Source organism: Strix aluco, chromosome 3 (assembly GCF_031877795.1).
Source record: "Strix aluco isolate bStrAlu1 chromosome 3, bStrAlu1.hap1, whole genome shotgun sequence".
In the NCBI taxonomy this organism is placed as follows: domain Eukaryota; kingdom Metazoa; phylum Chordata; class Aves; order Strigiformes; family Strigidae; genus Strix; species Strix aluco.
Window position 1 is genome coordinate 17640106 of NC_133933.1, and position 13953 is coordinate 17654058.

General features: G+C 47.0%; 1 protein-coding gene across 1 annotated transcript; it reads right to left on the minus strand.

The window, feature by feature from the left end:
* Nucleotides 1-721: 721 nt before the first annotated feature.
* On the minus strand, nt 722-3213 carry CST3 (cystatin C). Its single transcript, XM_074817595.1, has 3 exons — nt 2936-3213; nt 2264-2377; nt 722-1129 (listed from the first exon to the last, which is right to left on the minus strand). Exons 1-3 carry the CDS (start codon nt 3167-3169, stop codon nt 1052-1054), a joined length of 426 nt encoding a protein of 141 aa, XP_074673696.1. The 5' UTR covers nt 3170-3213; the 3' UTR covers nt 722-1051.
* Nucleotides 3214-13953: the final 10740 nt, after the last annotated feature.

Genomic DNA, 13953 nt, shown 5'->3' on the forward strand with positions numbered 1-13953 from the left:
CTGACCCTCTCTGCCTGCTGATTTAAAGGTATTCACCCAGATCAGACATCATTCAAATTCCTCCCAGTTAATACACAGCCAGAGTGCAGCTTAGTCTCCCTGACAGGCTTGTCACCCATCCACTCCACGCATTTCTGCAGCCATCTCTACTTGTAAACAGAAGCTGTCACGGGTCAGGCACACGTGATGAAGCTGTCCCTCCTGCTCCACCAGTCACCGTTTAGGTTATAAATGAAGTGAGACATGCTACTGCTTGGACTGAAGGGAAAGCCCTGAGGCCTTCCGCTCACAAAAAGCTAGGGATACAGCAAAGAGCAGATGCATCAGAAGCAAGGGTTCGTAACACACCTCAAGGGCAGTGCAGGAATACACTGCCGTGGTTAATTCTTACACAGCACAGTTGCATAAACACAGCCAGCCTTGCAACAGAACAGTATAGCAGCCAGCAAAATGAGCACAGCCTTAGTACAAGCTTTGGCTAATCTTCCCAAGATTAAGTGTTGCATACAGCAGTGTTTTCAAAAGCAGAGTATTTCTTCAGTGAAACGCAAAACAAGAGGACAGGTTAAGGGACAAGGAGGCATGGTTTATATCCCCTGTGATTAGGGCCCCACATTCCTTCCCACCCCATTCACTGGGCATGATAGACTAGGTCACACATAAAAGCAAACCCTCCCTCCAAGACAGGAGAAGCTCAAAGAAAACCACACATCACAGCAAATATTAATTAGGTTTTTATGTTTACAATAGTCACTTAAAGGGATACCAAGTTGGTTTTTTTTAAATCAGAATTCTGATGTTGGAGTTCCTTTATTGGGAAAGCTGTAGGAAGACCAAAACAGCTGCTCTAAAATGTAATTGCAAAGAAAAACAAAGTTGAAATCATACTGTGCTTTAAAGGAAAGTTACATAGTTTAACTTGCATAAGCATATACATAAGTAGTCAGGTTAACAGGCACTGATAAAGCCCATCTCAATTTGTGTTATTGCCTTTTTTTTTTTTTTAAGTCTGAGCAACTGGTTGCTGGTCTCTGCTGGAACCAAGGTAGGCTTACTGACACTCACTGGTCAGTAGTTTAATCTGGTTTAGCCAAGGAATATTGTACACTACGAAGTTGCAAACGGTGTGCTAAGGAGAAAAAGAAAAAAGCAGTTGTCAGATTAAGAGCATAAAAGTGTCATTGACCACTGTTCTACACTGATTTACTACCCCACATGATCCAGAATGTATGATGTCCATGGCTCTCTAGATCTGCACTTGGACTAGTATTCTGGAACACCACTCTTGTTAGTGCCTGCTCAGGATCAATCATCCCTCTCAAATAAGTGCTAACGGAGAAGCTGAACAGTCAGCACTTCTGACCAGGTTACCTCCTTTACCCATTCACAGGCAGGAAAGCTTTCAACATGGGTAATTCCAACATAAGCTCTCAGGCACAGGTAAGCACTCCTGCACGGTTCATCTGTACGTGCCTGTGTCAAACCACTGCAACTGCCATAATGGTACACACAAGCTTCTAGCTAAGTGCTTAACAGACCACTTGTGGGCGGTTACACTTCTCATCCATTCCGGCAGAAAGGGCATGTACACAGGAGAAGCTAAGCCTGTCACTGTGATTAACAGAAGTAACGAAATACTACTGAAGAAACACACTCAGGGCAGATCAAGGCAAAAATATTTGGTGCTCTCATCTGAAAAGCTAACATACTCCTTAAAGAGCATTGCTATTAGACAAACTCCCATGTACAGCCTGATGGGCACAGAGAACAGGGGTAATCTGTCTCCTGTAATCAGTGCTTAGCCCAAAGCACTATTCACAGTAATGTAAGTCCCCCAGGAAAGTGTGTCAAGCCAAGCATGTTTACATCACCATGGGACATGAGGCACTGAGAATGGTATGGGGGCTCAGGACACTGGACTGAGAGCCAGGAGACCTGCAAGTTTGGCAGAATTTTCTCCATATATCTATGTGATCCAGACCACAAGCACTTTTTTTAAGAGGACTGAGGCACACACAGTCTTCCATGCACTACAGCCTCAGATCCCCACTTACAAAACAGGCTAAAAGGCCCTGCCTTCTCTGTCACCATCACCTGGCAAGACAAGTTCTGCAAGGGCAGCATCTTGTTAAGCATAAAGGCATAAGGTCTCTGATCTTGGCTGGGGCAGACAGGGGACACTGCTCATACCTCTCTGTACTAAGCCAGCCGGAGGGAAGGGGCTGGAAACCCAGGGGCCAGCACGCAGTGCTCTGGAGCCTACCTTAGCCATCTGCGGCGCATCATGGAAAGCACAGCTCTGGAGATCAGCTGCTGGCTTCGGGCAAGTTGTCCGTCCAATCTCAACTTCCATTATATACTTGACTCCAGACACAACCTGCAACAAGACAAGTGGGCAGAAGCAGCTTTATTTGCGGCACATACAGAAGGGCTCTCCGACAAGAGAAGCCTAGCAAAAAGGCACACAGTTTTCTGGTTACATGATGGAAAGCAGACTCCAGAAGGACAGAGGGGATTGTTTATGGCAACCTCCACAGAAGAGGTGCTTGGCACACTGTCAAAAACAGGAAACAAAATCCAAGTAAACAAGACTCTCAGTGCAGCTTCCTTGTCAGTAAGCAGAGATGTGTTAGTACATCAGCAACATAAGGAAGTTACTAGCTTCTTTAATAACACACAGCACTCAGGGGCATTCAGATCGACAAGACCCAAGCTATCAAAAAAGCTTTTATTCGTTTTCTGTGGAAAAAAACAGCTTGAACAACCCCTCAAGCTTGAGGCCTGCTCTTTCTCCCAAGGAATCCCACAGGCCGCCTTTTCCGCTGCTCCCGGGCGGGTGCCAGGGCCGGCCCTAACGCACCCCCGGCCCGGGGCCCACCCGGCGGCCGCCGCCGTTTACAAGCCCGTCCCGGGGAGGGGCCGCCCCGGCACCCACCTGCCTCTTGGCGCTGATGATCCGCACCACCCGGCTGGAGTACATGTCGTTGCTGGCCTTGTTGTACTCCGCGATGGCGAAATGCAGGGCCCGCTGCAGGCCCTCATCGTTGCCGGTGTTAGCGATGTCCACCGGGGCCCCCAGGAGCCGCGGGCCGTGTTCGCCGCCCAGCACGGCGCCGGTGAACATCAGGGCCGCGGCCAGCAGCGCCAGGCACAGCCTCACTCCCGCCATGGCTACTCACTATGACGCCCTCCCTGTCGCCGCCGCCGCCATTTTAAAGCCGGTGGGGCGGGGCGGGCCGCGGCCTCGGCCCCAAAACACCCCGCCCCTTCCCGCCCCTTCCCGCCGTCCCGGGGCAGTCCCGCGGCGGCGGCGCTGCCTTGTGCCCCCGCTCGGCAGGAGGGGGCCGTCGGGGCGGGCAGGGTCAGCCCCCAGGCCGCGGAGCAGCCTGTGCAGCGTCAGGATGGCGGAGGGGCAGCCCGAGCGCCCGGCTCGGCCGCCCGGCTCAGGGCTGCCCTGTGAGGGGGCTGGGGGTGCCCTGGGCAGGCTTTATAGTCAGGCAGGGTGCTCCCCTGCGAAGTCCTTGGTGCTGCTCTCTCTTTTCTTCAGAAGGGTTTCAGTAACGCCTGAAACAGCTCTGTGCTGGGGAAAGGCCTGTGCCCTAAAGCCATCTTGCTTGTGGAAACACACCTGTGTCCCCTGTCCCTCAGGGAGGGGACGGAGGTAGGTGAGGGTGTGGCACTGGCATTACACAGCCCACAGCCCTCCACAGGGGTACGGGTGGAGGAGGATGTTTTCCCGCACGGGTCTGGGAAGTTGGAGGCTTTTTTCCAGGCTCTGCCTCCTCATGGGTTATTCTAGCACTTATTTCCCTCTACTGTGGAGGGAAAATAAAAACCACAGAGCATTTTAAGCTACAAATGTGGCTCCCAGCACAAAACACCATGTCATTTCCTGTATCTGCCCCCACAGCGTTGGTGTTACCTCATCTATGCTAATTGCTCAGCTGAAGTTCAGAGGGGCATCTGCGGCAGGGGTGACTTCCCAGACAGATCACTAAACTTCCAGTCTCCTTTCGTAACCGTAAGCCTATCTCCTCCATACTGTCAGGAAACCTAAGTTTGGAAAGATGGGACCTAATGTGGCATGAGGGAGAATCTCCAGTGATCTCCAGTGAGATTTAAGGCCTCGTGGAGTTGTTAGGCTAAGACAGGGCAACATTTTGCGCTTGAATATCCACAGCACGCCTCACAATGGAAAGGAAGGGGTTTGTGCACTGACTGGAAAGGCTGCCTGCATGCTGGCAATATCCAGCATGAGACTTATCACTGGAGAAATCCCCGCGGTTGGCAACAAGCTGTGCGACTAATTCAACAATGACAGGGTGTTGGGGTAGTTTTTACAGCTAGACAAAGGCATGGGCACCACTGAAAGCACCAGAGAGGAGTCCAGGATGTGAGTATTGGGACACGAGCCAGAGCTGCTAGCAGCTGCAGGAGTCTGTCTCCATTTATATTGTCCCTAATTGGCCTTGGATTCAAACTGGATCAGTTTAAAATTCAAGTTTAGAACTTTCCTAGTGTCTTTAGAAGCGAAGGCTCTCTTTTGTGCTGTCAGTGACTGCTGCTAACGGGAACAGCTGGCTCTGGCCTAAATCAGTCACTGCACCTCCAAAGTACCTGCCAGGTCTCTCCCCACCACCCTGCACTGACCCTGCCAGCTCAAGCCTCCATAGAGCAGTGCCCCGGCTCCCAGCCGCTGGAGATGCTCACCAGCCCCATGCAGCACACGCAAGGATCTGTGCCTCACGCTACCGCACAAGGGAAGCACCGTGAGAGTCAAAAATAGTGCCTTTGGGATTCAGGGAGCTTTGACCTTGCAGGCAAACAAGCAAGCAAAGTCCTAGCTCTGCTCACACTGGCAGGCAGTAGGTCTGCTCTCGGTATAGTCCTGGTGATCTCACTGTTACTTCTGCAAGTGGACATTGTGTGAGGTACAGGATGACACAACTCTGTTCCTTCTCACCTCTGCTTCAACACCACAGCATGCCAATTCAACCAGCCCTGTTCTGCATCAGAAGCCCAGGGTTTCAGTTTCTCCTCACATGCCAGTCTGTCACTGGCCCAATGAATAATTGATGCCACAAAACCACTTCAGCAGAAGAGACTGAGGAAGCAGATGAGACTTGCTACAGTAATGTGAGGGGTGGTGACACCTTTTGGGAGGAAAAGGTTCATCCCCCTCCTTAGGCAGATAATCATTCACGCACTATGGAAGAGGCTCAGCACAGAGAGGGACCATCTTGCCCCCAGAGAGGTGAGAGCCTGGGCACAGATGTGGAAAAGTTTCTGTCTTGAGTTTTATGAAGCAGAGCCTTCAGCCTGGGTTTCTCCTCTCCCTGGGAAGCGCCCTGTGTACTGGCTTTGCACAGGTGGGGCAGTGTCTCTATGGAGTTTCAACCAAAAGTTGCCTCCTCATCAAACCACTGCCTACAGCTTCCCCAAGCTGCGGCTGAGGCAAACAAATGTTTTCCGAAGAATAATTCCCAACCCCTTCCCACACGCTGCAGACAGGCTTTCCAGAAATGCTCTCTGCCCTCCTGCTCACACCACCAACTTCTGAACATAGAGGCAATGTTTCCAGTCAGTTCGAGAGAGGGGGAGAGGTCTCAAAGATTGCAGCTTGCTGGCCACAAGTGCTGCATGACAGGGGAGGGCAATCCCATTGCCAGTACCAGCAGCAGTGCCCAGGCTGCCACACCCTGCTTTTTCAAAAAAAAAAAAAAAAAAAAAAAAAAAGTGCACTGGGCACTTAAGTATTACTGTGATACTTAAGGTCACTGGTGATCCCCACTTAGAGTTTCCTCCCCAGGTACAAGTGGACCAAGCAAAGGAGTTTGCTGGATTTTCAGCTCAGAAGTCAGCTTGGCCCCTTTCTGCCAAGTGACAGCCTGGTGCGAGAGGTCCTGAGCACCGATGGTCCTCCAGCATCAATATCAAAACTCCATTCTCTTCCCTGATCCTTCTGCGTTCCTGCTCCTTCCCACTGAAAACAGGCATATCTGGAGACATGGTAGATGCCTGACAGCTTTTTTAAATGTCTGAAAGGGGTTGCACATTGGTCAATGTCATGTTGACCTCTTCCTTGGTCAGCAACACTTCTCTCAGTTGAACACATATAACTGCAGGAAGCAGAGCTGGCCTGTGCTCACCAGTGTCAGACCCTGGAGTTTCTTCAGCGCCAGGATTTATCTTTGTCTTTCCTAATAGATGCACCAACATTTATTCTGCAAAAGGGTGGCTGACAGAGTCCCTCTTTGACACAGTTCATGCCTTGCTCCACTGTGCAGAATGGCTAAAAAGGTAAACTTGCCCTTCGGAGTTCCTGGTTCTCCAGCTTGGGCAGTGCCAGACAGACCCTGCAGACCCACAATGAAAACAGAAGCAAGCTGCATGTGTTGACTATTGCCAGTCCAAATCTCACAAAATCAGGACTTGAACCAAAGCAATTTTGAGAAAAAAAGGCTTGGCAAAAAAATGATGCTCTACAATTGATGAATAAAGGGCACCTGGTTCATGAAATAAAACTGCATTTTGTCCTTTTGTTTCTGAAGGGCACAACCATTTTTCTCTGTCAGAGGTGCTTTTTTTTAATACAAATAAAACAGAAATTCTCAAATAACCAGATGATCAAAGGAGCCAGTAATTTAAGGAATATACCAAGCAGCAGGAGACTCATAATAACATTGCAAAAGTTTGTGATACTGTGTGCTATCAGTATAACAAGAAAAAATAGGTTTATTGTCTTTGTACATGGTTGGTTCAACAGCATTTGTGCAATATCCAATATATTTTCATCTACCCTTTTGTCTATGTTTCAGTTTCACTCAGGACTGGTGATCTTTTTACGTTACCAGGCATACTCATTTCTCCAGAGAACTGCTACATTCCTTGCCCTTGCTGTTGATATCCCTCATCTCTCATTTAACATCCAAAGGAACAATTATAGATGTCTCTACTGGGTAGCTAACTGAAAAGCTCTGTAATACTGTGACAAGTCTTTCTAAGTACAATTAGACAAGGATGTTTAAAAAAGCAGCTAGTCCTTTAATTAATAACAGCAGTTTCTCCACAGAGCTGAACTCTGAATGACCCTCAAGAGAGAGTAATTACTGTGATAGAGGCAGGAACAATGGGAAAAGCATGATCAAACACTAAGCATCTGGTTTCAATTTCTCTTAACCGAGGGACAGCAGGCCAAATCTATGCTGGGGTCAGTGCTTTGCATCCCACAAAGTGAACCTAGAGCAGCGAGGAGTGGGGTGCTGACATGGTTCCCCCTTCTCCTCCCACAGCGCTGCGTAACTAACACAAGGTGATGGAAGGTATTTCGTAAAAGGATCACTTTCGAAGGCTGAAAGCCTCTTGAGCAAGATAGTCAGCAGTTTATGAGACGGGGCTGAGAGTGATTCAATACCAAAGGCAAAGCTGTTTCACTGCTGTTGAAGAGTGCCCTGTGCTTCCCATACCAGCCTATATTCAGTGATGGTGGGAGAAGTAGGAACCTCTGCCTTCCTTCCAGACTCATGGCCACCTCTGTCCACTCCCTGCTCTGGCATGCAGAGGCATTTTTTTTCAGGAGACAAATGGAGGCAATGCCGTGACTTGTCCACACAAGGAAAATCAGGGCCCTACCTTCGCTCTCAGCTTCAGAAGGGGGGCCTCTGCAATCTAAGCAGCGAATTTGAAAGTCCCCAGGGAAGCAGAACCATGGCCCCATCTCTTCTGCATCTACACACACCTTCAGGTGCTGGCAGGCTCTCGCCACAAGCAGCCAGGGGTGGCTTTTCTGGATAGATTGCAAGGCAATTCTTCAGCCAAAAACCATGATATGCCAGGACAGGCTTCAAAAGTACCAAAGGGCTGCTCTGAACATATCTCAGTCCTGGCAGTACAACCAGATTAGCAAAGACCCTCCCTCCAGTGCCTCCGAGACACAACCGTGCTTCCTTTGCTCTTCACAGTAGCCTGGAAGGAGCTGATGACTGCCTGCTGTAAACAAGCTTCGTGCTGAGTGCACCCTTCAGGCAAGTCAGTGGGAACAGAGCTATTAGAAAACAGGCCCTCAATACAGGTGTTGAGCTCTCTTGAAAGCACAGCCCTAGACATCTTAGGAACAGAAGAAAAAAAAAAAACAAAAAAAACCCCACAGGAAGCAAGTGCAAGTAGCACTGAGCCCTGTTCAGTCACAGGCAGTCTCTTTTAGGAATTAAATGCCAAGAACTCTCAGGACTGATCTCAGTAAGGTCAACAATTATCATCCTGCAGAGAGTGACTCCTGTGAGATGGAGCGCTCTCTGCTGAGTCCCATGCTGCTCACTCGCGGGATGACAGCATCGCCGGTTTGAATCCCTTTCCCTTACAGCAATGCAGAAGATAATCTGCCTCTAAGAAATGGGTATTCGCATACAAACATCTGTGGTAGTAATTACTGATGTTAATCTGCCTTTGTGCCCACAAGGGAAGGCATTATTGGTTTACAGGCAAGCAGTAAATAAAGTAATTGCCAGCAAAAAAGATGCATTTCAAATAACTGCAAGCAATCAGTTATGCTCAGATTGTGCAACTGAAGCAATGAAGCCACGGTGTTGATAGTGAATGCTGATTTAAGTGAAGTACTTGGACACTTGGGATGTTAGCAAAAAAAAAAAAAACACCCTACACCAGCATCCTTTTTTACTCTGAGAAATATAAATGCTGGCACAGCGATAACATATATTCAAAATTACTGCCAGAGATTTTATGCAATCTGGTGTCTTTCACTGCTGCATTAGCTCGTATTTACTAAAAATCATTCGGCCATTCCTTCTTCTTCTGTATTCTTCATATGCATTTGTTCGCCTCAGCCTGCAAGAGAAATAGCTTTACTGCTCAAGATTTGTATTCGTTAGTTCTTATTAGATGTTTTTTTCTTCCCGAGGAATTGTTTGGTTCAGAGCTGACAAGAAAATGAGTTCTGTCCTCTGTCTCCAGTCCAATCAGAAGCACAAAGCACATGTTTAAGCTTAGCTTCTGAAGAATACCAGTGACTTCACATGGCTAAAAATAAGCCTAAAATTAAGTGTATTTTTGTGTGCTGTGCTGAAACTGGCCCTCCAGCAGCCTGCTGGGGTACTGTCCATTCCTGCTTCTTCCAGCAGCAAGCTCTAAAGTTGGAGTGAAACGATCAGATGTTTCAACAGAAGTTTGTTTAGTGGAGAAGAAAAGCCAGGCCATAAAGAAGGAGTATTTCTTCAAGTTTGGGCCACAGTCTGCACACGGCAGAGAAGCAAAGCGTAGCAGAGAAGCCTGCAAAGACTAGAGCTCATGCTCTGAGGCTTCACAGGTCCCAGGAACCCAGAGAGGAAAGCGTTTCCTCTACAGTAGCGTGGTGTCTGTGCAGAGCTCTCCCCAGGAGAAGGTGGTTTACCAGCCACACTACTTTTGTCTTTTCTCAATAAATCAAACCACTCCTGTCCTCCCTTGACAACAGCTCATAGCCATAACTTCACCACAGCTAAGTCCAAGGGTGTTAGGACATAGCACAAATTTGGGTGTTCACTAAGCATGATATCACCCGTAACTATACATATACATATTTATGATGAAGGCCCTTTGTGGGGAGCAAGACTACAAATCTCTAATGCTTGCAAGAACCCACAATTAAAGGGCCATCTGGAACCTCAAGCTTTTGTCAGTTGAAGTGAGCTCCTCTGCCATGTTCCCAGCAGAGCCAAGCAGCTGGCAGCCAGATGCCAGACTGCTCTGGGTTGCATGGCGCTGCGCAGACAGACACAACAGTCACAACTGGTTTTTGGTTTCGGTTTTTTGGTTTGTTTTGGGTTTTTTTGAAGAGACAACTGTTGTGCTGTCAAATAATTGCAAGGATTTCTTGTTGGAAGACAAACCAATGGTGCACAGCCTGGGTGTATTCACAGTCTCCATATATGTATGACCTCTGTGTTGGGTTTTGAAGTGGTTACAGCTTCTGCCTGCTCAGCATTTCAGAGCAGCAAATTCTGCCTGGTTAAGGCTTTTTTTGGTCTGGGGAAGCAAAACGCTGGTCTATGAAAGTTCTGAGTGCAGAGAACAGCCTGTTCTCAAGGGATTGACTTGCCAGCATGATTCCTGGCTGCTTCTCATTAGAAAGGACTTAAGCTCTTTTCTACATTGTGCTTGTTGGATTTGAAGCATTGGGAAGGGGCAAGGACATCTATTATGTTTAACAACTGCAAGAGAGAAATCCTAAGAAAGTCAAGGCAGCTTGCAAACAAAACCACAGTCACCCATACCAGACAGACTGGGATACTTGGCCATTGAGACTTTTCCCCCACGAGGGAAGTGAAATCATGAACAACCCCAAAATTCACCCAGCCAGCTGTTCCCATGCTGCTCTACACATGTACATTCAGCAAAAAGACCAGCCCACTCCAAAACATCAAAGGGCCTTTCAGTAGAGTACATATCACTAATTAAACTAATACATAGAAAGTGCCCACAGTTAATCCTTACGCCATGCTGCATCCCACATTTATAGCTAGTCATCCTTCAGGTTTCAGTAAGCTCAAGAGCACAAGCAAAGACTCACTTTCAGAGCAGTACTTTTACTCAAACAAGAACATGGTTATTTGGGAGTGCACAAGACTGCTTCACATCCAGTGGCTGGCAGTTGGTTTGCTCCAGTTCAAAAGTTTTAGTCATCCAAGCAGGAAGACGGAAAGCCAGATCACAGCACGCAATGCAGCTGATGACACAGAGCTGTAAAATGCCACCAGCACAAAACTTAGAGAGGAACCTTAGAAGGGTGCAAGGAATAGCAAAGAATGAGTCTCAGCACCTAGGAGGCCAACACTTACCTGTGAAGCTGTTCAAGCAAAAACTTGCACAACCTTTTCCCAGCAATCTGAGTAACACATACTTCTGTAAAAAAGGGACAGAATGCACTTGGCTGGCTAGTTTACAAGGATCCATTTGAGCAGGAAGAATTAAATTGTGTGAACATATCCCTTCTCAGATTGCCAGCTGGGTAATACTTAAGTTTTTATGAACATGACAGCAGGGCAGGAACAAGAAAGATTTAGTTTCATTGCGATTTATTGGGGGGTCAAGTGCCCGGCTCCTGTAGGAAAAGCTGCGTGGATCAGGCCTTTCACTTAAAATCAGCCACAATGCCATGGTGTTGGTGGACCCCAGTTCCACCCTGGCTGGATATTTTGGCCTCCTCACACACCTCAGTGCACAGACTTGACACAGTCACAGTTCTTTGTTCAGCAAATGCCTTCCACTGAAATAATTAAGATCAGGATTAAGGAGCTTTGGTATAGCTTTGCAAGGAAACGTGCAGAGACCCGCTGCAGAATCCCCTCCATTGTCTCTGGCATGCTGCTGGTTTTATGAGCATTAAGTCTTTCACAAGCATTCAGTAATAAGTTAGGTAACATTTTCTTCATTCTCTACCACTCAAAAAATGTATTTCTCAAACATGAAAGCTTTGCTTTTACAAGTCCAGTTATTAGAATATGTTCATATTTGCAGAAAATCCTTCAGATAAGATAGAGTCCTTTAGCCTCTAGCCAAAGTCTCTTGCCATCTGTATGGGCACAGAGAATCCTGTGAAATACAGTCTGCCAGACCATTTTCCAGTTAGATAGTTATATGGGCAGCTCTGTCTCAGTTGGACTGAAAGACAAAATCCCCAGTTTAATTCAATGGTAAGATTCATAGGATCAAGCACACAAAGACATGGACAATAGAAATGGCAGGTGAAAGCATGAAAACATCAGTAGGTAGTGCTGCTATGGGCCATGTTCCCAAGTTCGCTTTCATAGTATGAAAATAAACATGGGGGCATGTGTTCTTTTGGAAAATAATATATTTAAGTGTGGGAGATTTTGTCATCTGCTCTCAGCCTTGGCGATTGCTAACCTGTACGCAGAGCTATTCTCTGGGCACAGAGTTTCAGAGTTGGGCTGCACTTCCCAGAAAAATCACCATTATTGCAGTCCCTTGCACATTATCTAAGTACCTCCCCTCCAGGCCTGCTATCCACATTTGTCTAAAGATAATTACACTTAGCACAGCCCCGCGCTGGTTCCTGCAGGGTTGGAAAGCCAGCCTGCAAGGCTCTAATCTCTGCACGGCACTCAGGACAGAAACCAGGGCCTGCAAGAGGGACAACAGTTTTTGCCGTCACTAAGCAACGAGATAGCAAACCTCAGATGTTGAAAAATGAGTAATCATGCTCCCTTAAGGTAGGAGATTACCTTTGAAATACCGCAAAACCAATACAATCTAAATGCTTTTTTAATCTGCTTTTTGATTCCTTTTTTTAATTATATCCATCATCAATCAGGGTTAGATATACCAGTTTTCCTCTGCCAAACTGGCAGCCAGAACCAAACGCAGTATAATGAATAACAGGGCTTACATATGTTCACAGAAGTCTAGGGGCTAGAGCTTGAAAAAAAATCTGGAAATTATTGTGAGATCTCTGAGAGGAAACCAAATCCATAAGGGTTAGCAAGGCTGTGATGATACATCACTGCACCAGTGCAGCTGCAACCTGTAGTACTCAGAGATATTTATTAGGGAAAAGGTGTTTCTTGCTAGACTAAGAATAAACTAATAAACCCACGCACATATGAACACCCACACACAGACACCTACCCAATAAACAAATAACTACCTGAGTAACTGAGAGCAGCATGGGGAATAAAAATGATTCATGAGCCTATATTCTTGAGAGATCACTGTTTTTAAAAGCTAAATTACCACTCAGATGTTTAAACAGTTACTTCCCCATCAGGCAGGCAGTCTCATTTGGAGAATGCGCTGACATTACACGTTCAACCCTTCCTCTTTTCAAATGCCAGGGACCTCTAAAATCAGCGGGGACAGAATGAGGAGAAGTTAGGCAGCTGGATGCAGAATTAATTAACCACACTGACACTTGATATTTTCTCTCCAGTTATTCTGCATCATTTCATGTCAGGTCAAAGTATTCCACCGGGCACTTAGACGCTGGCTGTTAAACTTCAGGACTCCAGCTGAACAGTTTTTTTACCTAGTTGGAAATCACTCAGCAACAAAAGGGCCTTATTTACCACGGCTGCACTTCACTGAAAATAGAGAGCAACTAAGCATGCCTCGAGGCAGTCATTACAAGTATGCCAGGGCCACTTCAGCATCAAGCAGTACTATCTACCTAGAAGTCCCACTGTGCCGAGCAAAGCAAGCACAGTCCCGCTGTGCTGAGTCTATACAAAGCAAGAAGCCTGGAGTCTGTACAGTCCAGCACTCCAATTCTGGGCTTGAAAACACACAGGCCACCAAATAATGCCACTCTGCCAGGTGGGGTAATGCTTTCTTGATGCAAACAGCAGAAGCAGGACTAACACCTTAGCTATCCCTCACTTTCAAAGATATGAGGACATGTCTCCTGAACCCTTTGTTGGCTTCCCAAGGAAAAATTCAATTCTCCTCCAAAAGTATTCATCTAAACTACTCCCAAGCCCACCTTCTTTTTCTTCTTCAAATTCCAGGATAATACTTTGCTTTGATAAATAAGGCACTGGACAGAAAGGTAGCACATTAAAGCCCTGTCTTTCTGCTGCTTGCCACTGTGTCCCTCTGCCTAGGTCTTGCTGCTCATGTCACACGGTAATTTGAAGCTCTGAGTGGTAAGAGCTCTCTTCCTTCTCCTCTGCTGGTACAGCATCTGCAGACACAAGCAAGGAGTTTAGTGCTTACGCACCACAATACCACAAATCATTTGGAGTTCACTGAACTGAAGTCAGCTTGCACTGGGTGAAGACCTGTCCTGTATGATCTTTCTGCATCTTTCTTGAAGATCAGAACTTTCCTGGAGAAGTAAACTGTGAATTTGAGGGAGCTGTCAATATGGCTATTAATTGAACTTCTAATACAACTGATGGCTTGCAAAACCAGCACAAGCAAGGTTATTGCTCAAGAACACAC